Source organism: Blennius ocellaris (genome assembly GCF_963422515.1).
Source record: "Blennius ocellaris genome assembly, chromosome: 21".
Lineage (NCBI taxonomy): Eukaryota > Metazoa > Chordata > Actinopteri > Blenniiformes > Blenniidae > Blennius > Blennius ocellaris.
Window position 1 is genome coordinate 12,698,743 of NC_137670.1, and position 23,486 is coordinate 12,722,228.

Consider the following 23,486-nt stretch of genomic DNA (forward strand, 5'->3'; position numbering starts at 1 on the left):
CCCTGGAGAAACGCGCAGCTGGGAGGTTATTGAATTTGAAGGGAAAAGACAGCAGAGAGAAGACAAGACTATAGTGCAGACCCAGAGGAGAGAACGACTGCACCATAACCGCATGGATGCTGCAGACTGAGACACGTTGCTTTCACCAAACCTTTTTTTTTGTTTGTTTGTTTGTTTGTGTGTGTACATTTTGCTATACCAAGAGTGAGTTGATGTGGCTCTGTTCTATGGATTACAGTCGCTTCTTGCTGCAAGGGATGGAATTGGCGTATTTTTAAATTCCACCTTCTCTAATTTAAAATTAACCCTCCGCATCACATTATTTCCATGCCAAGATCACAGAATGCTCAAAATGTATTTGCATTTGAGCATTTCCCTTTCATCTTCAGTGCATATTAATGTATTCTTTTTCTGCAGCACACACGCTCCTTGCTCATTCTGGCACCCCACCCTCACATGAGCATCACCCTTTTCAAATATAGCAAGAAAGGACAAATTCAAGTCTTCCTAGCATTCACCATATGTTTGCTTGTTATTAGCGCAAGCCGAGACAGGAAAAATCTGCCAAACATGGATACTAACAATATGCTTCAAAATGTGACACCTCAAGGTGTTACAGGATATGTGGTTACATGTCTTTCCTTTAGGTTACAGAAATACTACAATGTAGCCATAACATAACGAAGCCGCCTCTTCTCATCCTCTCGTGCTGTGAAGAAGCCCCTTTACTGTATATATCCGAGGAGTCCCGTGGGGACTGAGGCCTCTGGAGACCAGAGTACATGCCAAGGACAATTACATTCGAGAAAATTACTTTACATAGTGTCCCCTAAGATATTTCAAATACAATCATCCCGCTGTAAGCCCCAACATTTTATCTAAACATATTCGAGTCCACGGGTACGGTTTGCAGCTGATGCAATCCCTTGAAGTTGCTGTTTACATAATGTGGTTCGAATCTTTTGATGCACAGTCAACTTCTGTGATAGTACATACAACTTTACCTCACCTCAGGGTGTAAAATAATTTTTTATCTGTTTGTTTTGGGTTGGTGATTTTTTTTTTCTTCTTCTCCAAAATCCGGAGTGCGCAGCTGAAAAACACAATTAGGTCAAGAAATCTGGCTTATATTATGTACTTTTTCAAAAAAATATTTAATGACTATAGTCCACATAGGTTCTACACTTTGTCAACAAATTTCAGACATAAAATCTAGATTCAATTAATACCTGTTAAATAAGAAAATTATCTAAAAGATGTATGTTGGTTGTTTGGTTTTTCATTTCATAATAGATACATCTGAAAATAAAACCAGCATTTTTGTGCAGGTTCATTCACAATTAAGTGGTTTAGTTTAGTAGCTGTTCTCCAATCACTCTTAATCAATTAGTCAACTAATTAGTTTTTACGACTTTCAATCAATGAAGCTTGAGATCAGTAAGATGTTTTCAATTCAAGACAATTCTGTCATTATAATAGTTTAAAAAGGTTGTGTTTTTCTTTAATTACGCTCATCCTTATTCATTATTTTAAATACTTACAGTTTATAAAAGGGAAGTGAGACAAACATGTTTAATATGTTTACCTCTTCTGCTAATTGTGTGACTGTTTGACAGTTTATCAGCCAGCTGGCCCTCCATAAGTTCTGAATAGCAGTAGAAATATAAAGATTTTCATTTACCTCCAGGTTTACATATAAAACAACTGATTTTGCCACACAACTATGCACATAGCTGCCACCCACAGCTTCGTTTTGAGAAGTGTTTCCTGTCTCAGAGTAAACAAAAATGGGAACACAAAATGGAGTAAACGCAATTATTGTTCAGATTCTTCTTCATTTAGTTTTATAAAATGTCACTCAACAGCTTTTTTTTTTTTTTTCAAACATCATTCACCATTTTTGAACTTGTTAACTCATGTCTGATGCAGTTAGTTGTGATGTTGTGCAAGATTAAATCACAACAAAAAATGAAAGTGGTATATGTCTCTAATAGCAGTAAAACTCCTTACAGCGAGCGGTAAATTGAAGTCACACAAGTAGCAAACAGTGAAATCAGATACCTCTCAGTCAATGTATGACAGTCATTGAAGTGCAAGTACAGCACGTGTTGATTTTGCTTTAACTGAAGAAAATACACTCCTCTGCCACACTGTGTACCTGGATGAGCGCGTGGGGGAAAAAAAGTACATTTAATGACAATCCATAAAGACCTAAACTGATAATACCACATACTAACTTACAGCCAACACCTGGAAATTAAAAAAAAGAAAGGAAAAACACAAAATGACATTTTATATAGATATATATAGATATATATATATATTTTGTGTTAAAGAAATCTATTTTTTTTGAGTGCTCAACACTTTTCTCTGTCCTTTCAAAAAGCTTTCAAAGCAGACCAAGTTTTTTTGTTGTTGTTGTTTTTTTGTTTTTTTTTAATAACGCTTTATCAAACAGAACAGCTTACCTTTAAAGGACCAAAAATGGTCAGTCCATTTTCTTGTTCTTGCAATTTGGTGTCTCAGATACCATAATCCATTTCATTAAGGAGCTTTGCTTGCAACACACTAAGAAATGTCATCTGGACTGAAGCATCCGCTGTAAGCGACTGGTGGCGCACAGGATACACACATGTCAGTACTCCATCTGTAGCCAAGCTGCATAACGCAGTGAGGTACAGTTGCCCAATATGTACATATTCAGATTCCAGTCTCAAGCTTGTAATCTTCATTAAACTGAGTCATTTGTCACTTAACATTACATGAATGAGTTTCCTTCTCTGTAGCATCAAGTATATGTACAATGGCAGCCACAATACTGAGATGCAATAAAGCCCTTCTGAATGTTCCTGCAAAACTTTAATAATAATGATGATAACTGTGCGTTTGGCGTCCTCTGGATGTTTAGAGGTATGAAAGAAAGGAACACTTCTGTGCCGATTAGGTGAGTCACCGTCATAATAACACATTGCAACAGTAACGCTCAGATAAGAAGATTTGTTCCACTGTTAACATGCAGAAATGTACCCTAATACACAGCACACAAGGAGGTATCTGGTATGCTCTTTGAAATCTGACGGCTGAACCGACGAATGTAGCACATCAAGGGAGCGGCCATATGCTGTGTCTTTAGCCTTCATTTATATTCTATTTGTGTCTCTGCGGGGCTACAGTTGAACCCTGCCTACTGGAGCTGGTGATTGTGGCGCACATTTACATTTACTATGGATTTGAATTGCATCCAAGTTGTGAAAATACATAGAAGCAATTTAGACAATTTTAGTTTTTCTCTCAATCCGCTTTCATCAAGTGCTGTTGTTGGTATGATCAGACACACCGTACAAGGTGGCTTAGATTTTCAGCATTACGCACTGACTCAACAATGTGTGCGTGAATGCAGAAGGTGTTCCTGTTTTGCCTGATATCACATTATCATCATCATTATTACTATTCTTTCTCATGTCGTCTTCTCCGTGATAACAAAAACCTTGGTAACGCACATAAAACACCTCAGAAATGAATGACATTTGCGGGTAAAAAAACAAAACAAAACACTAGGTCAGAGGGAGGGGTGCAGAATTACAACAAAACGAAGCCCAGCAAAATCATACACAGCTGCATTACAGTCAAAACTTTGTACTATCTCTGCAATAACTGGTCACATGACCAGTTTATGCTCAATTGCAACAAACATTTTAGGGTCCTGTTTGATAAGAGCAGTCAAAACATTCAATTTGTTCAATATATTTTTTTTCTTTAATTGTAGTTTTCCATTTCCAACCAGTTCAAACACTAGTGTAAAAGAATGACTATGGGAGAAGCACACTAAGTGACTTTACACGAAGCGTCTTCGTCGAGAATAAGATCAGAAAAACAGTAATTCACCAAAAATCTGTCATGTCTGTAGCCCATCTATAGAAGCATGACTAAAAGCCTGTCGGAACACGTAAACAGAGCAGATGGCACCTATCATTACCAGGCTGACTAATGGCTCAACCACAAACCATACATTCAAGCCAGGTTTAGCACGGGCGACTGCATAATGTCTCACTCTTTACTTATGTGGTTGCCATATTGACCCGCCACAACCCAATATATGATTGATTTATTTCACACGTAATGATACATGGCTAGACAACTGTACACATTATATCAAACTAACAAAAATAAAGAAATACATAGTTGAAACGCAAGAAGCGTAAATGGCATTAAACATATGAAAGTTACACTGTAAAAATGTGGATCTTACAATTGTCATACAACCAGACATTATTATTATTAATATACTGTACATTTCCATTCATTCCAATCATCCTAAGATGGATGTTTAATCCCTTCTTGAATGCTGCTGCAGATAAATGTCTAATCATCCTTCTGACAGCATTTTATGGCATGATTATGGTAACCATGAGCAAGGAGGTCATATCAAATTCCTGTCTAAAAGCAAATATCTGGCTACTGATCTGATTCAAATAACACATTGTCAACACTTTGTTTAACCCATACAGATCTTTGCATTGGATTACCTTTTTGTCTTTGTGAAACACTGCTTTTTTTTCCCACCATTGTTTAATGCTGGCATTTAAGTATCAGAATTGTCAATTCAAATACCAAGTAGCTGGCTTTTACAAAATACATAATACACTCTCAGAACACAAAATATTGTAATGATTATTACTGAAACAACAGACAAAAGTTTGTCAAACAGAGATCTGCATTTACTGTTCCACAACCTAAATGGACTTCATGTTACAAAGCCAATTCAAAGAATCACAATGAGTGTTGCAATTGAGCCCTTATGTTTCTGAGAAGTAGCCAAACTTAAAACGTATCATAACAAACCTCCACCGTCACCGCCCCTGATTATTCACAAAGAAACAAACTATACCAGCTTATACATCCACCCCAAAATATGTCTGCATCGGAGTCTGCAATGATACATATTTAGATGAAAATATATTTATATAATTTGTGGATTTTTCACAGTAGTTTGTACTGCACTGTACCTTTTTGTCCATCTATTTATGCCTACATAATTTTCACCTTGAGAGAGTCTATTGAGTCACTTGAGAGAGAGTGTGGCTCATGGTTCTTTTTTTTTTTTTTTTTTTTTTTTGTGGAAGAAAAATGTCTCTTGGATTTTGTTCTGCAATATCTCTGATCTTCAGTGTGGCAAGTGCTGTGCGTGTCTTTCAACTCTGCTGGCCAACAACGATTTGGGGACTGATTACTCTGAAAGGCTAGTTTTTCCTATGAGAACACAGCTTGTAGAAACTGCAAAAAACATTTGCTTTGGCACAGATTTACATTGTAGCAATGTCCATTCCTTGATCTCCATGGCCATGATCGTTACTACAAACACAAGTGGGCCATTGTGGTAATCCTTGGCTCAGTACACTGTCACAGATAAGTCTATGTGTTTGTGTATTGCCGTGTCCGTCTATCCTCTCTCCTTGTGTAATGTCAATGCACTCTAGTGTCTAATCATTCCGCACGTAATACCCAACATCAATCCCCTCTCTGTCTTCGTCTCCTGCTCACTCTCCCTCTTTACTCTCACTTTAGTTTTTAGATCTGTGTCTCTTGGACGTTTTCCTTTGAGTTCCCCTTGAAGAGAAGAGGCTCCATTTGAGGATTCTGGTTCTGGCCCATGAAACCCTTGATCGATCCATGTAAGCCCATGGTGGGCATGGGGAGAGACATCGGCAGCGGAGGGGACATAGAATTGGGGTTGGGGTTGGTACCGTTGCCTGATGTGGAGAGCAAATTAGATGTAGACATTGGGACTGAGGTACAGGAGATTGGGATTTCCTGGCCTTGCTGCTTCTTGCTATTAAGCATCCCTCCTGGACCCATGCCCTCACCGCCAATGCTAAGACCCATGACGTTGTTGTTGAAATGGTGCGTCTTGTAGTAATGGTTGAGCGTATCTGTACGGCCAATGTTGGGAAGGTTGACCATTTCTGGATGATGTATCCTCAAGGTTCCTTCTCCACCTGTGCCAGAATTCATCGTTGAGCCACCAGAGATGCCACTTCCGGCCCCAGCTCCAATCTCATCTTCGACATTGACAATTTCAATGGCTCTGGCCGGCCCATGGTGCTTGTGCAGCTGGTGCTGTTTGCGGAGTTTATAGAAGACCACCAACATAACAGCCGCCATAAAAGTAATGGCCACAAAGCAACCAATGATGATCTTAGTTGTTTTCATTACGTCGTCCAGGCCCGGAATATTAGTTACATCCATTATGGACACAGTCACTGCATTTTCAGTGGCTCGGTTGGCTCGTGGGGACAGCGAGGAAAGAGAAGAAAGGGAAGGCGATATAGTGATGCCATCTAACCCTCTCTGAACAGTTGGATTAGGTAAATCTATGAAGGTCTCATTAATATACTGTCTTGCCGAGTTCTCCTCTTCTCCTCTTACAGTTTCCACTGTTTCCACAGTGACAGTGGTGAAATAACTGTAGCTGTTGCTGGGGTCTGAAGCAGACACATTGAGCACGGCAGTTGCGGTGGTGTTTCCGGCAGAGTTGGTTACCATGCAAGTGTACTGTCCGGTGTCCTGCACGGTCACATTCGTGAAGTTCAGTGTTCCGTCGTGAAGCACTGAGATCCGAACTCGGTACGATCCATGGGTCATCAGAGTGCCATTTGGAGTGAACCAATTCACAGAGGTCATCGAGGTTCCAGTGCGGCATTTCAGCTCAGCAGCCATGCCTTCAGTGACATTGAGGTCAGTAGGTGGCTCAACAATCACTGGGGCATAGCAGATAAAGTGGCTCTGGTCTAGTTCACCGATGTACTTGCCCTTTAGACCAGGGGGTGCATGACAGCGAGCACAACATGTGGTGTTACTGGGTACTGTTTCTTTAAGCCACCAGCTGAGCCACAGAACATCACAGTTGCACACCCAGGGGTTGTGGTTGAGGTGCACCCTCTCCAACTGGTGCAAAGGGGTGAAAAGGTCATGAGGCAAGGAGTGCAGGGAGTTATGGGAGAGGTTGAGCTCTTCCAAGTTTTTGAGATCATCAAAAGCGTTGCGTTCAATGACTGACACTCTGGAGTGCATAAGCCATAGCTTGCGAAGTGACACAAGACCCTGAAAGGATCCGGGTCGGACTATCCCCAGCTGGTTACCTGATAGCTCCAGCTCCTCGAGTCGCACTAATGGAGTCAGATTCGGAATATCCTTCAAGCCACACATGCCAAGATTCAAGAAACGCAAGTTTACCAGACCTTCAAAGGCAGCCTCTGAGATGAAATCCAGCTTCCTGAGTTCCCCTAGATCGAGACGCCGTAAGGAGGGAACACGGTGAAAGGCAAATGCCGGCAGTGTCTCGATAGGGTTGTTTCGTAGCCATAGTTCCCTTAGTTTGCTGAGGTACTCAAAGGCTTGGGACGGTACCACTGTGAGACGGTTGTCAAAAAGCTCCAATGTGTTGAGGTTGGGGAGGCCATTGAAAGCGCCCACCTCAATCTGCCGAATGTGGTTCTTGGAGAGTTGCAGTATTTCCAAATGCCGCAGATGCTTAAATGTGTCGGACTTGATCACCTGGTATATAAAAACAAGAACACAGGGGCATGTTGTAGCAAGATAAGAATGCATGTGATCACAATGTATGCTCAGTTTATTTATGAAACCATATTTACCTGAATTGTGTTCTCCTGTAGATTGAGGTATCTTGTGTTCTCTGAAATACTGTCGGGGATTTGATCTAAACTCTTCCTCGTACAGATGACACGGCTCGCCTGGTTGGAGCAGGTACAGGGGCTGGGACAGGGGGGTGCTGCCTCTGTCAGCTGAGGTCCATGGTTGTGAAACCACAACAAAAGCTGGACCAACCAGAGGAGGGGGAAAGGGGTACAGGGGCTGGTCACCATGACAACACGCATGGCAACTGAGTCATGACCCACCCCTATTGCTATGATGTTGATAAGTCACCTCCGAACAAGGGAAGTTAAGTGCTTATCTCCATGTTCATAATTGATGCTGTTATTCTGTTTTTCTCCTTCGCTTTAAAAATTTAGAGAAAGATGCAATGTTATATTAAACACTCTATTTATCATTAATAGATTCTCATTTTACTTTGCTCATACTTTTTCTTTATCAAACACATTAATGTTTTTAACATATCATTTTTGGGAAACCAGTATATTTATTCCCATGACAATTATTCAAAGAGAAATCCAATTTGAGGGATGATTTGCTGTTGAAGTGTTGTCACGACGGAGGCTGATGCTTCTTGCTGCAGGGGGAGAGAGACAAAAAGAGAAAGGAAGGAGGTCAAGTAAATGCATGGAGCAGTAGCTTTTAGATATTAACCGAGCAACATGCATGCACGTTTTCGCAGGAATGCATGTCAAATGCTGTCTGTCGTGTAACTGGTGAGTCAGCTGCCATTTTCTTCATCGCTTGAACTCAACACTGAGGTCATGGTCTGAAATGGCCACAAACGTCTAAAACCACAAGTTGGGTGACAAGTGCTGCAGTTGATCCATTAGGATAACGGTGTCATCATCTACGCTGTGATTTCAGCAAAGCTTCAAATGCATACGCACAAAGGTAAAATATTGCATTTTAAGGAACGCAAGGTTGTTGAGTGCCGTCACAACTGCTTGGGGAATTCATTAAGACCTAAGGTTAATGCAGAGATTCATGCAATCCATCATGAGGCAGCAGTACAGCATTACAAATGAGATAACAAATTATGTCTGCATGCAGCAATTTAGCAATTAAGATATGAAGGAATGATTATTGACTCCTGACATTTTACTGCAATGCCCATGCTGTGTACAATATGCAACGCTCAATCAGACCAGAGCCCCAAACACTAAAGTTGATGAGCCAGATATGGAAAGGACAACCACGTTGTGAACAAATAGACAAAAGAAAAAAAAAGACGATGCAGATAAATTTCATGTCTGCCGCTTTTGTTTCACAGATTTGCATTCACTTTTCCGAATGCCTTGTTTTGGTTGAGAGGCCGTCACACATCTTGAAACTGAAATGGCTGCAAGCATCAGCAGACTCACTAAATTTAGAAATCCGCTGGCTTTTTTTCCTGATAATGATCAGACAAAAAGTGTTCATTGTTTGCTCAAGCACGTTATGCCTCGACACTATGACTGTAGTGGTCACAAGCCTGGGATATGGGCAGAAAACAAGGAGGATCTTTGTTTTTTCGTCACAAACGCAGCAAAAATGTGAGCATAACTGGCGTTCTGTTCACAACAACTCCAGGATACATTTTGTTTCCTAATCACTAATTCATATAATAAGCAGATTAATTTAAAAAAGATTTGACGGCAGTCCTATGTGGCGACGATGCATGCTCTCCTAGAAACACGGTTGCTGTGGCAACCTGCTCACTCACCATCTTGTGTTTTTACTGTCCAATGCCCTATTCCACATTACTGTGGTAAGCTGAGCTTGATGAACATTTGCTGCTCAGAACCGATAAGCAGCACCTTTGAGGTTTGAATCAATATGCATCTGACTTAAAGCTTAAAAGTTGTATCTCATCATCGCAGTTTTTTTTTTTTAAACAACACATAAGAAACCAATCGGGCACCTTCTTTATCTTGAGGGGGAATACAGAGTGTTGGAAGTGTGTGTATTCGCATAAGTGCAGACATAAAGCTGAAGAGGCACACGGTTGAACCTTGACCTTCAGTATTATAGAAGAAGGAACAAATCCGCCATGAATCTTAATATCTACAAGGTCTGAGGATTAGGTCAACATCGGTCTTTATTAAAAGCATAGTTCTGAGAACTCTTAAAGCTGCTATTAAGAAAGCTCATAAGGGAATGTATGCTAAAAATAGGCTTTTTCTGATGCTCTGCACATCCCACAGAGTCTCTCACCCTTGCTTTCTCTCACTTTGACACACGCACAGAGGCACACATCCATATCTACTACCATCTTTACTTCTGTGGAGAAATACCTACATGTTACTGACCTCAGAATAGAGCATATATTGTATACCCAAACAACATTCTGTACATCTCTGCACTTATTTACACCAGTGCTCTTCCTTAAATAGCCGTCTTTCCGTCACATAATTAAAGGGAAAAATGAACAATTTAAAAGAGTTTAAAAATGTCACAATGCCTCAGTCACAAATTAATCTGATCCAGAGTGGTGGTTTGATAGTTGCAATGATTCATGAATGCATCAAAACACAACGTCATTAATATTCATTCGGTCAAGGGACAGATCATAGCAGTGAGCTCACAGGTTGTTTTTTTTGTTGTTTTTTATGCAGCGTTTCATACACTGGTACTACATGAACCTTTTTAAACAAATAACTAAATATTTTTTCAAGGATCCTATACTTGAAATCCAGCGACTTGAAATAATAAAATATAGAGGTAATGGCAGAATGTGTGTCGTACACTGAGGGCAGAGGCAGATGGATTCAGAACAAACCCCTATTTGAATTGTAAAAATGCAGAACAAACTTGTGTTTCCTTTATTGCACCATTAAAAGTAAAATGCATTTCCCATCAGATAAAAGCCACAGGCACCTGTCAACAACAAGCTGTTTGATGCTGTATGTTCTTCTTGAGATGAGTGCATTTAGGGGGGGGCTGTGATTTACTTTTTTTTTCTTTTCATTAGATGAAATAAGACAACCAGGGAAACACATTTATAGGGAGGAACCTTGAATCTACAAGCTGGGTGCCTGTTGACTTGACCTCCCATCTTAAGATTTCTCCAGCACATTAAATCCCCAAAACAACAGCATACAACATGATGGGCTTTATTTTTAGAATATAATACCTTGAGTCACCTGAGGGCCCATTCTACCAGGGGCCTTGTGCACAACGAGCTTTGTATGGGGTTTCTGACATGGATTGAAATTGTTTTTTTATTATAATTTTTTTTTAAGAAATTCCACTCAGGTGTATTTCTCTTTCTTGATTTTAGCATGGGTTTTTTTTTCCATGTCAAGTGCAGATTGCAGCCATGTATTTATTGATTATTCGATCAAGCCTGAGAGAGCGCTCAGTCGTGAAAAGACAAATTAGCTGCAAGCTGCTGACCAATTGCTACAAACCAATCACATCATCGTAAGCGCCTGATTGTATCAATGTCCTGCTTTCCACAACAGAGTCGTTAAGGTTTATGAAGAGGAAAAAAAAGAAAGGAAAAAAAAAAAAACATGGTGTTGTTTTCAATAAACACGGAGTCCGTGGGCTGCTGCTGCTGCTTGCATGTTATACCTGCACAAGGCCCAATTAAAGCCCATGTATTTACAGATGGTCTGCATGAGCACAAAGCGACACAGGTGCAGCAGGGCCAACATCATCTACTGTAACTATGACAACACTAGATTGATTCAGGACGTGGGAATCGGGCTAGGATGGGACGCAGTTCACCAGTGTGGTAGAAAATTCATGCATTATGCCCCCTCCTCTTCCTTCTTTCCTCCCCTCCCTCACTTTCATCTGATGATGACAAGTATATTCCCCTCATTTCACGGGTATCAACACATGTTAAATTTAAAAAAAGGCAATAATCTTACTATTTTCACCTGCAGCCTTCAACCTCTAATCTGCAATCTCTCCTCATCATATAGCCCCCGGCATAATATCTCTTACAATTGCACAGAATGGCCTTATTCATCTATGCAGCTGCGCTCACTACGGCGCACCTTCTCGGGAACGCAATTGAAATTCTGAATAGGCCTAATTCTGCACATGCTGCATTACAAAATGGCTTGCATCCATTCTCTCTTCAGGGTAATGACAACATGACTGCACCCAAAATAATCCATAGGCACTGCATTTTGCGGGAGATGATGTATATCTGCGTGTGAATTAGACAGGCTTATATAAGTGAACGATTTGTCAGCCTCGGATTTATTCCACTGGCATCGACTGTATTTTTATTTATTTATTTGTTTATTTATTTATTTATTTGCTCGTATTAATTATTTACTGAAATTGTAACCTATCTTTGCAACCTTTGCACGTTCGTGGTGTCAATCGTTTTGCCATCTGATCGTCAGCATCCATGCAGATTAGGTAACAAAATGAGAAATAACAATTACGCCGGCCATTTCAGCGGCTTCTACCTGTAATATAACCAACACGTACCTTAATGCCTTTTTTTTCCCCCGCGGAGAAGGTCGATGTTTTTTCCACTCCTCGTCAGATTCCCCAACCTCGTTATTCTGTCCTCTCCCTTTCCCCTTTCTCTTGCCTTAAATTGACTCGCTTGTTTCCGCGGCTGTGAGCTGGCTCTTGTTCTTGGAGGATAGATCCGCAGCGCCAACGCAACGCGGGGGGCTTTACAGCGATGGCAGGTTACAGACGAACACAATCCACACTCACACGAGAGAGAGAGAGAGTGAGAGAGGGAGAGTGAGAGAGAGAGAGAGGGAGGAAGGAGAGCAAAAAAAAAAGAAAAGAAAAAAAATCATCAAAAGATCAGATTAAGGGTCGTTGGAGAAGATGATGTTATAATTATCGCGTTTAGGGGACGAGGTCGGGGATGAGTGCGTCGATGCGCCTTATCATCCTTGGAGAGGAGCGCAGGCAGCAAACGCGACGGCGTCCGCTGGGCAGAGCAGTTTGCGTCCAGCATAAGCGGCTCTTTACGCACATTCCGTATGTTCCAGTCTGAATCCGACTAAGACGGCGCTGGGAAATAGACGAAGGAGCAGCCACTTATATGGATGCTTTCGAGATGCTTTAATGCCTTGAAACTGCAGCTTATACCAGGAACAAGTCATTGCCGATTTTATACGCATGTTTATTTTAAAATTTTTATTTTATTTTTTTATTTTTTTAACTCTGCAGGTTCTTGTTTAATATTCCCTGTTGCAGCATGAGCCCCCGGCATGTATTGAGTAGCTATGGAGTCACATACTTATTAAAATGACTCAGCAGCACTGTATGATCAGCAGGGCAATCTGAGTCAGTGTGTTTCTACTAATAAAGACTTGAAGCTTTTCAATCATGGTCACCTGTTTAGCCACAAGCCACTTAAAAAAAAAAAAAAAAAAAAACATACAGAAAGAAACAATTCTGTCCCTTAAAGGGTTTGGGGGCCTACAAACGTCCACATTCATAATGAATGGCCCAGTGCTAGCACATGCATTTTGATAATAGACAGCTCGGATTAAATCTAGCAAACTAATGAGGTCTGTTTTCTGCAGACTTAGCATGTGAGTATTTGTTTTCCTTTCCCCTTCCAGACCTCCTTGACTGGATTTCCAGCTGCAAAAAAGGAGACAGAAACAGACAGAAACAATCTGCAGCCCCGTGCATTTTGCACGGTATGGAAATGCAAAACTTTAAGAATGTGCATGCAGAGTTTTATTCTAAGCGGTTTAATGAGCTACCAGTGTCCTGCTGCATACTTTGATTAGTGAATCCCGAAGAACACCAGCAAGTTATTAGCCAATAAAGAAAGCTTTATTCAGTAATGAGATGCCAGTCTTGTTAAGTGGCCCATATTGATCTTTGTCATGTGTGAGTCTACATGCGTGCAGGACATCAGTTTACACAGATTATCCCTTTATAAGGCAAAGTGATGCTTTTTTATCTAAGACTTTAGCGAGGCCTTGTTTGGAGCTTTGTACATGCCTACTAAAGCAATGTTTGTTGGTAAAAATAAATCTCAGTGCATCTTTGCTCTGTCTCAGCTCACACTAAAGGTCAAAGGACACAGAAGGCCAGTGATGCTTCAGAAAGACCCCCAAGATATACTCTCTCTCTCTCTCTCTCTCTCTCTCTCTCTCTCTCTCTCTTTCCTCTCATCTCTCCCCCTTCCCTCCTGCCCCCTCTCCCTCGCTCCTCCCCTCCTCTCTCTGTAAATGCCGTAGTGAGCATTGTTCACGACCACTAGCTTTTGCTGAAAGCTGCACAGCAATGAGGTCTCTGTGCCTTTTGCCTCTCTCTTCCTCTCCCCTCCCCCTCCCCTGGCTCTCTCTCCCTTTCTCGCTTTCTCTCCCTTCCACCCATCTACCTCTCTCCCCTACCCTCTTTCTCCCTCTATCTCTCTCCCTCTATTAAATTTCCAGTCACACAGTGGTGCAGAGGATATTCCTCCTTTCCTCCTTTCTCCCTCTTCCCTCATTCCCCCTCGCTCATGTTGAAATCTTAGCCCATATCCCGTCTAACATCCAACCCTGGCTGCCTTTCTGTGCTTTTCTGCCACTCTCGTCTCTGCTCTCTGGGCATCTTTTTTTTTTTTTTTTTTGCCTTGCAACCCCCGCACCATTTAAAATGACTCCATGCCGTCCATGCCAAACCCACCCTGTGCCTCTGCTCTCCTTCCTTCCCCCCTCTATCGACTCTCTGTCCTCACTGTGTCATTGCACATTGAATCTGATATCCCCCTTATGCATGTATAGTATGCCTGTGCACAGGCACCCTTGAGCGTGTGTGTGTGTGTGTGTGTGTGTGTGGGGGGGGGGGGGGGGGGGGGGGGTGCACACATGCATCTGTGCACAGTAAATGAACAAACACTCATTGCCGTATTGCTTGTGTCATCACTACAGGAAGGCTCCTGGAGTAGAAATACGGCGGATAGAGCTAATCCCAGCATCCAGAGGACGAGTGCATGGCATTTCCAATACAACCCAAACCCCATAAACTCTTAATGCTGTGTTAGTTGCCACAGGGGAGGAGAAGGGGAGGGTGATGGGGATTTGGCAGCAACATGCTAGTGCCAAGACATATGTGGCATGCTGATAGCACTGGAGAGGTGCAGCTCACACTGTGCAGGAGCTTTGGAGGGGTGCTGATACGCATCCATCACTTTCTATCGTTTCAGGAGCTACAGGCCTCTCTCGCTTTGGAAGTGGGTGACTGAGTAACTGCACACAATTCAAAGGGAGAAATTCTGAATGTGGCTGATTTCTGTGGCAGTAGCTCTGTTGTTAGATTTGGGTGAAGAGCAGCAGCGATCGGTTTAATGGCCCCAAGCATCCAATTGGGAATGTGAACAAAGATGCTTTTGGTGGTTATTTATAGAAATGCAACAGAAAAAGTTGAGTTGGTGCTCATTGCCATCTGTGCAAGAGAATAAGAGAGATACAAGCAAGAGTTTCGACTTATTCATGGCGACATTCCTGTGTGTGTGTGTGTGTGTGTGTGTGTGTGTGTGTGTGTGTGTGTGTGTGTGTGTGTGTGTGTGTGTGTGTGTGTGTGTGTGTGTGTGTGTGTGTGTGTGTGTGTGTGTGTGTGTGTGTGTGTGTGTGTGTGTGTGTGTGTGTGTGTGTGTGTGTGTGTGTGTGTGTGAGTGAGTGTGTTAGAGACAGAGAGGGAGAGAAAATAGAGAGAAAAATCCTAGTGTCACAGTATCTTAGCAACTGCCTCCATCTCCTTGGAGACAAGAACTGACATCATTTCCTGTCTGTGAGAATTCACTTTTGGTTTGTACACAGTGTCTTTGTGCATATAATTGTGAGGACTTCTATGTTTGTGTGCGTGTGTGTGTGTGTGTTACCTGTGCGTGTGTGTGTCTCCATGTTCATGTGCAGATGTGGGCCTGCAGTTTGTGCACTAATGCAAAGAGGTCGCATTCGGCTGTTTGAGTCCAGCACAGAGTTCAGCTTCGTGGGTTGCTTGTGAGCTTTCATTTAAGCTTGTTTAAGCTCAAAATGTTGTGAAATGAGAATATCTGGCTCAGCAGAGGATCCATTTTCCTCCCTGAGTCCATAAGTGTAATTGAACCACCACCTTTATACTGGAGTGAGCTTGCTGTGGACATGTCAAAGATGTAATATGTTGCACTTGTATTGTCTTTACTTTTCACTTATTCGCATTGTCAAAGTCCAGATTCCGTGTTTATTCCATGAAATCTGACAGTTTATAGAGAGCCTGCTGCTCATATGCCTATTGAGCAGCTGCTGCACTAAACAAGCAGAAAGTCTCGTCTTCAACTGCCACCTTGTGAGCGAACGAGTGAAGTGCAACAATAAAATAAAATCTCCACCACATCAAAATCTAAATTGCTGCTATTACATCAGCAATTGGAAACACTGATTATTGTGAGGGCCACAAATGTTTTATCCTTGTGGGCAGGTGGCTAAACTATAACAGTGTTTCTAGCAGTTGGATGTATCAAACTTACGGCCAGCAATACACTAAACATATCAGGCTTATTACTTTTATATGCCCACATATGGTTTATTTTTAATATTATTATTATTATTAGTAGTAGTAGTAGTAGTAGTACTAGTAGTAGTAGTCATAGTAGTAGTAGTAGTAATAGTAGTAGTATTTAGACACACTTTAAAAACTGCTTTAAAGACAGTGTGAAACTATTAAAAAAAAAAAAAAAATATCTAATGCATCTTATTTAGCAAACCACACTAATTTATTTCAAATATATACAAAGTCTGTAAAATCTTTCGCCTGTGGTCGAAAAGTTTGGAATAGCAAGATTCATATTGCTGTGCTGTATGTATGCAAACTACAGTTTTACACAAGAAAAAATAATCTTTAGGTGACAATGAATCTTCAAAAAACACAGTGAAGTTCTTCTCAGTAAAGGTGTCAGGCACTCCAGGAGTAGTTACGACAATAAGCTTTTATTTCCAGACACAACTCAACAAATAGGAAACTCAAGGCCGGAAACGTTGAACGGAGGGAGGAGATTATGGTAGAGATGATTGCAAATAAATGGTACAGCACTGAGCCATTGATTTTGTTGTGTTCGGACATTCAACATCAGCTCATAGAAACAGAGCTGGCTGCAAATAGGTTTGAAGGTAAAGATTTTGTTTTGTTTCCTTCAGATGCAGTGAAAAGACTCTATAGGGAGATTGATGACACGATGTGCTGCAGCAGCCACACAAACAGAAAATACTCTAACGTCAACCTGATACCCTGGAGGAACATAGCAACTTACTTAGTGTTGCAGTGAATTTACGGCATTGTACTCAAAGCTGGCTGACAGGTACCTGTAGACTGTCAGAGCCTTGATATTACAGGTCGTATAGAGCAGGAATTATGGCGCATACAAACCCCAAGGCATCAGGGCTGCAGGTATGTCAAACAGCCTGGTCTCAGGCGTCCAACAATCCAAAGATGCAAAATGCCACAGGTCTAAACGGCCAAGAAAGGTCATGACAAATAGTACAAACCTCAGTAAAAATGAGTGAATACAGAGATTTAACCTTCTGCTGGAACATTACTATTCCAGGCCCGTATGAATCAACAAAGTCAGCAAGACACAGACCATCATACAGATCAGCATACGATTTACAAGATATCCCAGGGGAATCAGTGTCCAGCGCAGTGCCAAGCTGATGCTTCAGCAAATCTTGCGTACTTCAGCAAATCATATTCAAGCACTCAACTTCATCATTAAAGTACCCTCGATCAAACGGGAAAAAGCTGAAGGGAGGAAGAGGCTGCAAAGTCACTGCTGCAAAAAACCTGAGGTGGATACCCAGATGTGTGCGCTGCAAACGGAAATGAAGAAGGCAGGACTGCCTGCAAAGTGAGTGGTGAGTACAGAGGACTTCTCATAAAGCCACTTTATGGATAACATGGCGGTTAGCAATATTTGATTTTTATAGCATTTAAAACATACAATGCTCAGTTGTAGTATGCCAAACATCATGTCGTCACTTCTTTTGCTATCAATAATCAGCACACTGTGATGCACTGACACCTTCAAATAAGCAGCATTGTATCCTCCAGTAGCTGGAATTCAACTTCCAAACTTCACCCCCCACCATGTGCATCAACGTGTTAGTGGCACCCTATCTCATATCTCTTTCTTCTTTTCAGTGGTGGATCTGCAGATCACCGTCAACCAGAAATACCCATCAACACCTGCAGCTTTGGAGATGCTCTGACCCAGTCGTCTCGAAATCCCGATTAGTTTTCCATCAGACTGGCAATTAACTTTTCCTGCTTTGAACAAATCACCTTTGAGGGGAAAAGGGCTGCCTCATAAATCCTACTCACTAACAGGCTCCGTGAAGACAATATAATGAGCGTTTCTCACTTCGCCTCTAAGTGGTCATAATGTTATGGCTGATTAGTGTATCCTAAAACTGATTATTCAAAGAGAGTTAAATAGTAGCTAAGATAGATAGATAGATAGATAGATAGATAGATAGATAGAGAGATAGATAGATAGATAGAGAGATAGATAGCAGTAAAATTCATACTTTTTGGCAATGCTTTCATGAGTGTTCCATTACTCTTATTTTTTCCCCCGTTACTCTTATTAATGTCATCCTGAATCTTGAAGCTCCAACAGAGTTTCAAGAATTCACCACGAGCAAAATTTCACGGAGCCAATTTCAAACCCAACAATGAATCCAGTGAAAGTGCAACTTCACAGATGGCGCACGAAGTCGGAGAGTGTTGACACTTTGCAGAAATATTCATACGATGAGGAAAAACTGATGTAGCTGTCAGCCCAGTGGAGAAATGTGCTGTATATAAGGATGTTACAGGAAACACATTGCTCTAAAGTTTTAGGAGTGAAAATGCAGGATTATCTCTATTATATGCTATCTTATTATACATTGCACCAGGATGCAGAAGTGTTTTGTCTTTTTTCTCTAATATGCAGAGAAGCTGAGATCCTTTAGTTTGCACAACGTGGATTTTACGGCAGAATATTTTCTGTCCACCTCCACTGTCCACATTTAAAACTAATCTTAAAACCCCTTTTAATTCTTTGGCTTACAACCCAGCTTGAGATTCTGCTCCTATTTCTATTGTTGCTATTTTGTTATTTTTATTGTACTTCATTATTGTTATATTGTTCGCACTTCAAGTTTTTAGGTATAACTATGTACAGCACTTTGGTTCAACTGTGGTCATTTTTAAATTGCCATATAAATGGAGTTGAGTTGAGTTGAAGCAAAGTGGGACTTTTATAAATGAAACTGATAAATTACTAAATTACTATAAATTAAGTACTATGCTGAAAAGAATACAAATCTTATCAGCTTCAGTAATGAAGCTTATAATCAAGTTGTTTTTTTATTTGCCCATTGCTGTTTGTTTCATTAGATCTACATTGGTCGATGCAATTTGTCATTCTACCTTTTGACATTACCATTTAAGCTATCATTTAAACACTTTTCTCATTTACCGCCAGCAGCTTCTTCAATCACAATGTGTGCAGCCTACTGCCATCAGTGTGAACAACCTACACAGCTCTGAGCATATAATGAGGAAGTATCAGATGAATGGTCAAAGAATCAATGTAACTGCAGTGGCTCAGACTCTGCAGCTGATCCTCTGCTTTCCTATATCAATATATAGGCCCTGGTGTCAAAGTGGAAGGACGACATGGTGTTTAATCTCAGTGAGTGATGTCAAACCTTCTCACCCAAGAAATGAGCCAGGATCAAAAAGACCCCTGTGAATGTTATTCCTTTATTAGGCAGTTCACGAGCAACAAGGACACGCATTTAACAGAGCACCATGCAAAGACATCATTGAAAAAAAAAAAAAAAGGATAAGGAGCATCACTCACATGTACACACAGGGAATTATACCATTAGTATGTTTAAGAGCAGTAATGGAAAGTTGGCAGCAGACCAGAAGAATTTAAAGAATCCTTAAATTTGTTTTAATTGTTGGAGATTTCAATCTCCCTTTTTCTTTTTTGACTATAATGTCCGTTTTGAGAGCCCCAGCTGTGAATGAAACAAGGAAAACAGAACATTTTAAACTATGTTTTATATAAGTTAAAACATGACAAGAATGTCTAACAGCCTCCTTGTATGCCACCTGAACCTCGATCTATTCAGTTTCTGTGATTATTTACTAAGATGTGAATGATTATGGAAGCGTAGACTTGATCGTGTTCATTCAAATTTATCAAAAAAGGTCCAAATAAGAAAGTTTGCATGTATGTTGCGGCTTCTGGATTCTGGAATTTTGCAGACAACAGAGCAAAAAGTATTAAGTCCTTTATTCTTCCATCCATCCATCTTCAATACCATTGTATCCAACTTAAGCTGACCCGGTCTGTCTATTAATGAAGGACTATTACAACTTGAACAGGTCAAACATACGTCACAGAGCCAAAACAGAGAGACATAAAACTCCACTCACTGACTTTCACACCGACAAACGACTTCCAGCCCACAATTAACTACCACTGCATAGTTTGGCACCGTCAAAAGAAATGGAAAACGTGCAAACAGAAAAGCCTCCAAGCCTGAACACAATCCTTGGATAGTGACGTTTTACGCAAAGCCTTGAATTCACTGGGATAAACAAAAACCTAGTGAATTAGACCGAATGGCTGATCATCTTCGACTTAGCACAAGTTTTGCCGCTAATGATTCAACACCCAGTGGGATCGCCACAATAAAGAGATTATTATTGTTATTCATATTACTTAGTGGTCATTATGTTATGGCTGGTGACTGTATTTTGAAATTTAAAAAAAAGACCGTGGACTTCAGCTGGGGTGCATGATTAAACCTCGAATCGAATTTCGATTTAATCAAGATGTGACGCTACAGCACAAATAAGCATTTAATCCTGCGCTCTGTTGCAGAATAAAACTCTGCTTTTTAATTAATGTGTGAGTGAAATGACACATAAAACTCACATAAAATTGTATGTTCAGATTTCTCCATGTCTGCTATATTTATGAATGAATAAATTACATATTGGATCTTCTTGTCAATCATTATCACCTGACATCCTTTCAATTAAAGGGTGCGGTGGATATATATGATATTAGAACCAAAAAAGTATGATTACCTTTTCTAAGACCTGGTTTTTTTTTTTGCCTTTTTATTGCTGGAGCATTTCAAGAGGCCCCTTTTGAGAAAAAGACAGAAAACAAAAAAACAAACAGTGCACAATGAGATTCACTGCAGGGTAGGCCGCCATCTGTTCACGCTGTGGTAAGGGGTAGTTTCGATTGAATGTGTATTGCATTGCCACCACAATCAGTTTTTGTTTGTTTTTTTAAATTGTCAGGAGAATCTGGAAGGAATTATTCCGTTTTTGATGTCATTTTCAGCAATAAAAAACAAAAACGACGTTGGATAAAGCTGCACCGATGTCTGTCTCAAAGCGGCTGTCAATGGGACAGAACAGGATGGTCGCGTCACTGTCCTCGACATCGGTCACAACCTTGGCTCCTTTTTTCCTGAATTTGTTGAGGAATTGTGGACGATAGTTCAGAGGGTTTGCCAGTGAGCAAATCCTCTCCCTCACCATGATTACTGAAAACCAGCCAAGACAATTTAGAGTTAATTCTGTCGTACTGCACGTCTGAGGAGACTTTGGCAACTATAATCACTTTTCATATTTTTAATATTCATGAAGAAAATCACACAAATATAAACTGCAGGATTTCATTTGGCTTTGTTTTCTAACATTTTCCAATTTATCTCTGGATAGAGTTCCGCATATGGTGGTGATAATGGAGTTAAAAAGTAACTAAACTTACTATTTTATTGATGTCCTCCGTCTGGCCCGCTCTGCAATAAACAGAAAATATTCTAGTTCGGAGTTGAATACTTTCACTTCAGAGTCAAACCTCAACGACGCACCAAGTTATGCATTACCGTAAAACAACCAGTAGATGTCAGTATTGTAATAATAATGCTTGTGGTTTTGTCGGCCTCGTCTTTGTTACTGTATAAGAGCGTCAAACTGATTTCAAAAAGGTGACATGTATGCGATGCAGATTGTACATTTATTATTTCTAAACACTTCTCGACTGTTTTCCTGTTTGAATTCATGGAGGATAAATGAATCATGGGAGTTGTACAGCACTATGTTAATTGGCGATCTGGCACATGAATAATAGTGTGACAACACGTTTGTCACCACAGAAAACAGTGTGAGCTTTTTCTTTTTCTTTTCTTTTTTTTTACCATGGAGGGAGCGGGGGGATGAACTGAGTCTGTGGGAGTGATTCTTCGTCCATCTGTAATGTAAAGCTGTGTGGATCATCTGTATCTGCCCTCAGTGGCTGATCGCACTCTCGACAGGCTGATGTTTCCCCCCTCGGGCTTCACTTTCTGCTGACAAATGAGCAGTGCAGCTGATGGAGTGGTCAATGAGCAAACTGTGGCCTATATTCAGCAAGCTCCAAGAGACAAATGACTATATATGTATTAAAAGACACACACATTGTGTATTCAGGCACGTTGTTTATTTTTGTGTGCTTGTTTCCCCCCAGAAGTAAACCAGCATACTTGCTGTCATGTCAGGAATCATCTAAGCTTAAACCAACCTTGTTTTTTATTTTTATATATTTGAATATTATTTTTAGTTCATCCAAAAAGGTCTGTCCGTCTGTGTTATCCATGCAATTGGCTACCACAGTCCAGGTTGTGTGTAGTGGTTTGCACTCTTTCCTCAAAATGAGAATGTTTCCCGGTTTGAGTCTGATTTGTTCTTGTTTGAATCTTTTCCCTGAGCACACTACAGTTATAGCTCATCTTCCCTTCATCTAAAAGCATGTATATGAGGCTAAATGGTGATCCTAAATCTTCGTGAAACTGAAGGTCTGCTTGCCCTGTGAGGGACTGGTGACCTGACCAGCTGCCTTGGCCCAAAGTCAGCTGGAAGTGATTTCCCCCCACCTTGACCCTGAGTGGGACAAAACCATGTAATTTCACACTGCAAACTTTAGAACCGCCAAAAGTGGTATTTCTCTATCTTTTCTTTTCGGACCTCATCCAGTGATCTATTTAAAAAAAAAAAAAAAAAAAGGCTGATATCTGATTTGCAAAAACATTACACTCATTCACACTGACTCTAAACTAGAAGATGAGTTTGCAGATCTTCAGATTCTGGTGTTTTATTATCATTTTCTTTGACATGAGAAGCCTCATAATCTCTGCCAATTGCAGGTGAGGGACCACCTTCTAAAGGATAAGCTGCTTTATCTAATCTCCACTGGATTAATTCTCTCAAAACTTTACTTTGAGCATCCATGTGTTTCCTCCTGCTTTATTTATTTTTCCTGCTTTTTGCTCGTCTGTCATAGTTTATGTACCTCCCGAAATGTTACACTCTGCTCTGAAAAATGAGACATATGTTCTGTGAATTAAACCAAAGGTAAACTGATTTTTCGTAACACTATTTATGAGCGTGATACAGAAAAGCCAAGCGGTGCACTCAGCAGAAGTGATTATAACATTTAATCACCTCGCCCTATCGCTGAGCTTTGCAGGCTTCTTGCCCCAAGGTTTGATTTACCCGCCCTCTTCCAGAGGAAAAATCTCATTCAGTAGACGGATTGCTGAGCAGGTCTCTCTGACCAGCCCCTATAAATCATTCTTTAATCAGAGGCCTCTGAGATTGGGCCCAGACACCCGCAGGAGCACCACTGTGACACCTCAACTCCTCCCCATGCGTCTCTGCTGTACAGGGAGTTTTTATCCTATTTGGTTTCCACCATGGGCTTGTCTACATTTGTATCAGTCATCAGGAAACTAAGAGGGATGACCACACACACTTCCCATGCTTAAAGGGGAGGGATGCTAAAGAAGCCCGGACCAAGGAGAAGA

At 40.8% G+C, this 23,486-nt stretch overlaps 1 protein-coding gene across 1 annotated transcript; it reads right to left on the bottom strand.

Moving 5' to 3' along the window:
• Window positions 1–5,568: 5,568 nt before the first annotated feature.
• Window positions 5,569–7,895, bottom strand: lrrc4bb (leucine rich repeat containing 4Bb; the record flags this gene model as incomplete). Its single annotated transcript, XM_080517687.1, has 2 exons — window positions 5,569–7,554; window positions 7,653–7,895. The coding sequence occupies 2 exons, from the start codon at window positions 7,893–7,895 to the stop codon at window positions 5,569–5,571; spliced, it is 2,229 nt and encodes a 742-aa protein (XP_080373813.1).
• Window positions 7,896–23,486: the final 15,591 nt, after the last annotated feature.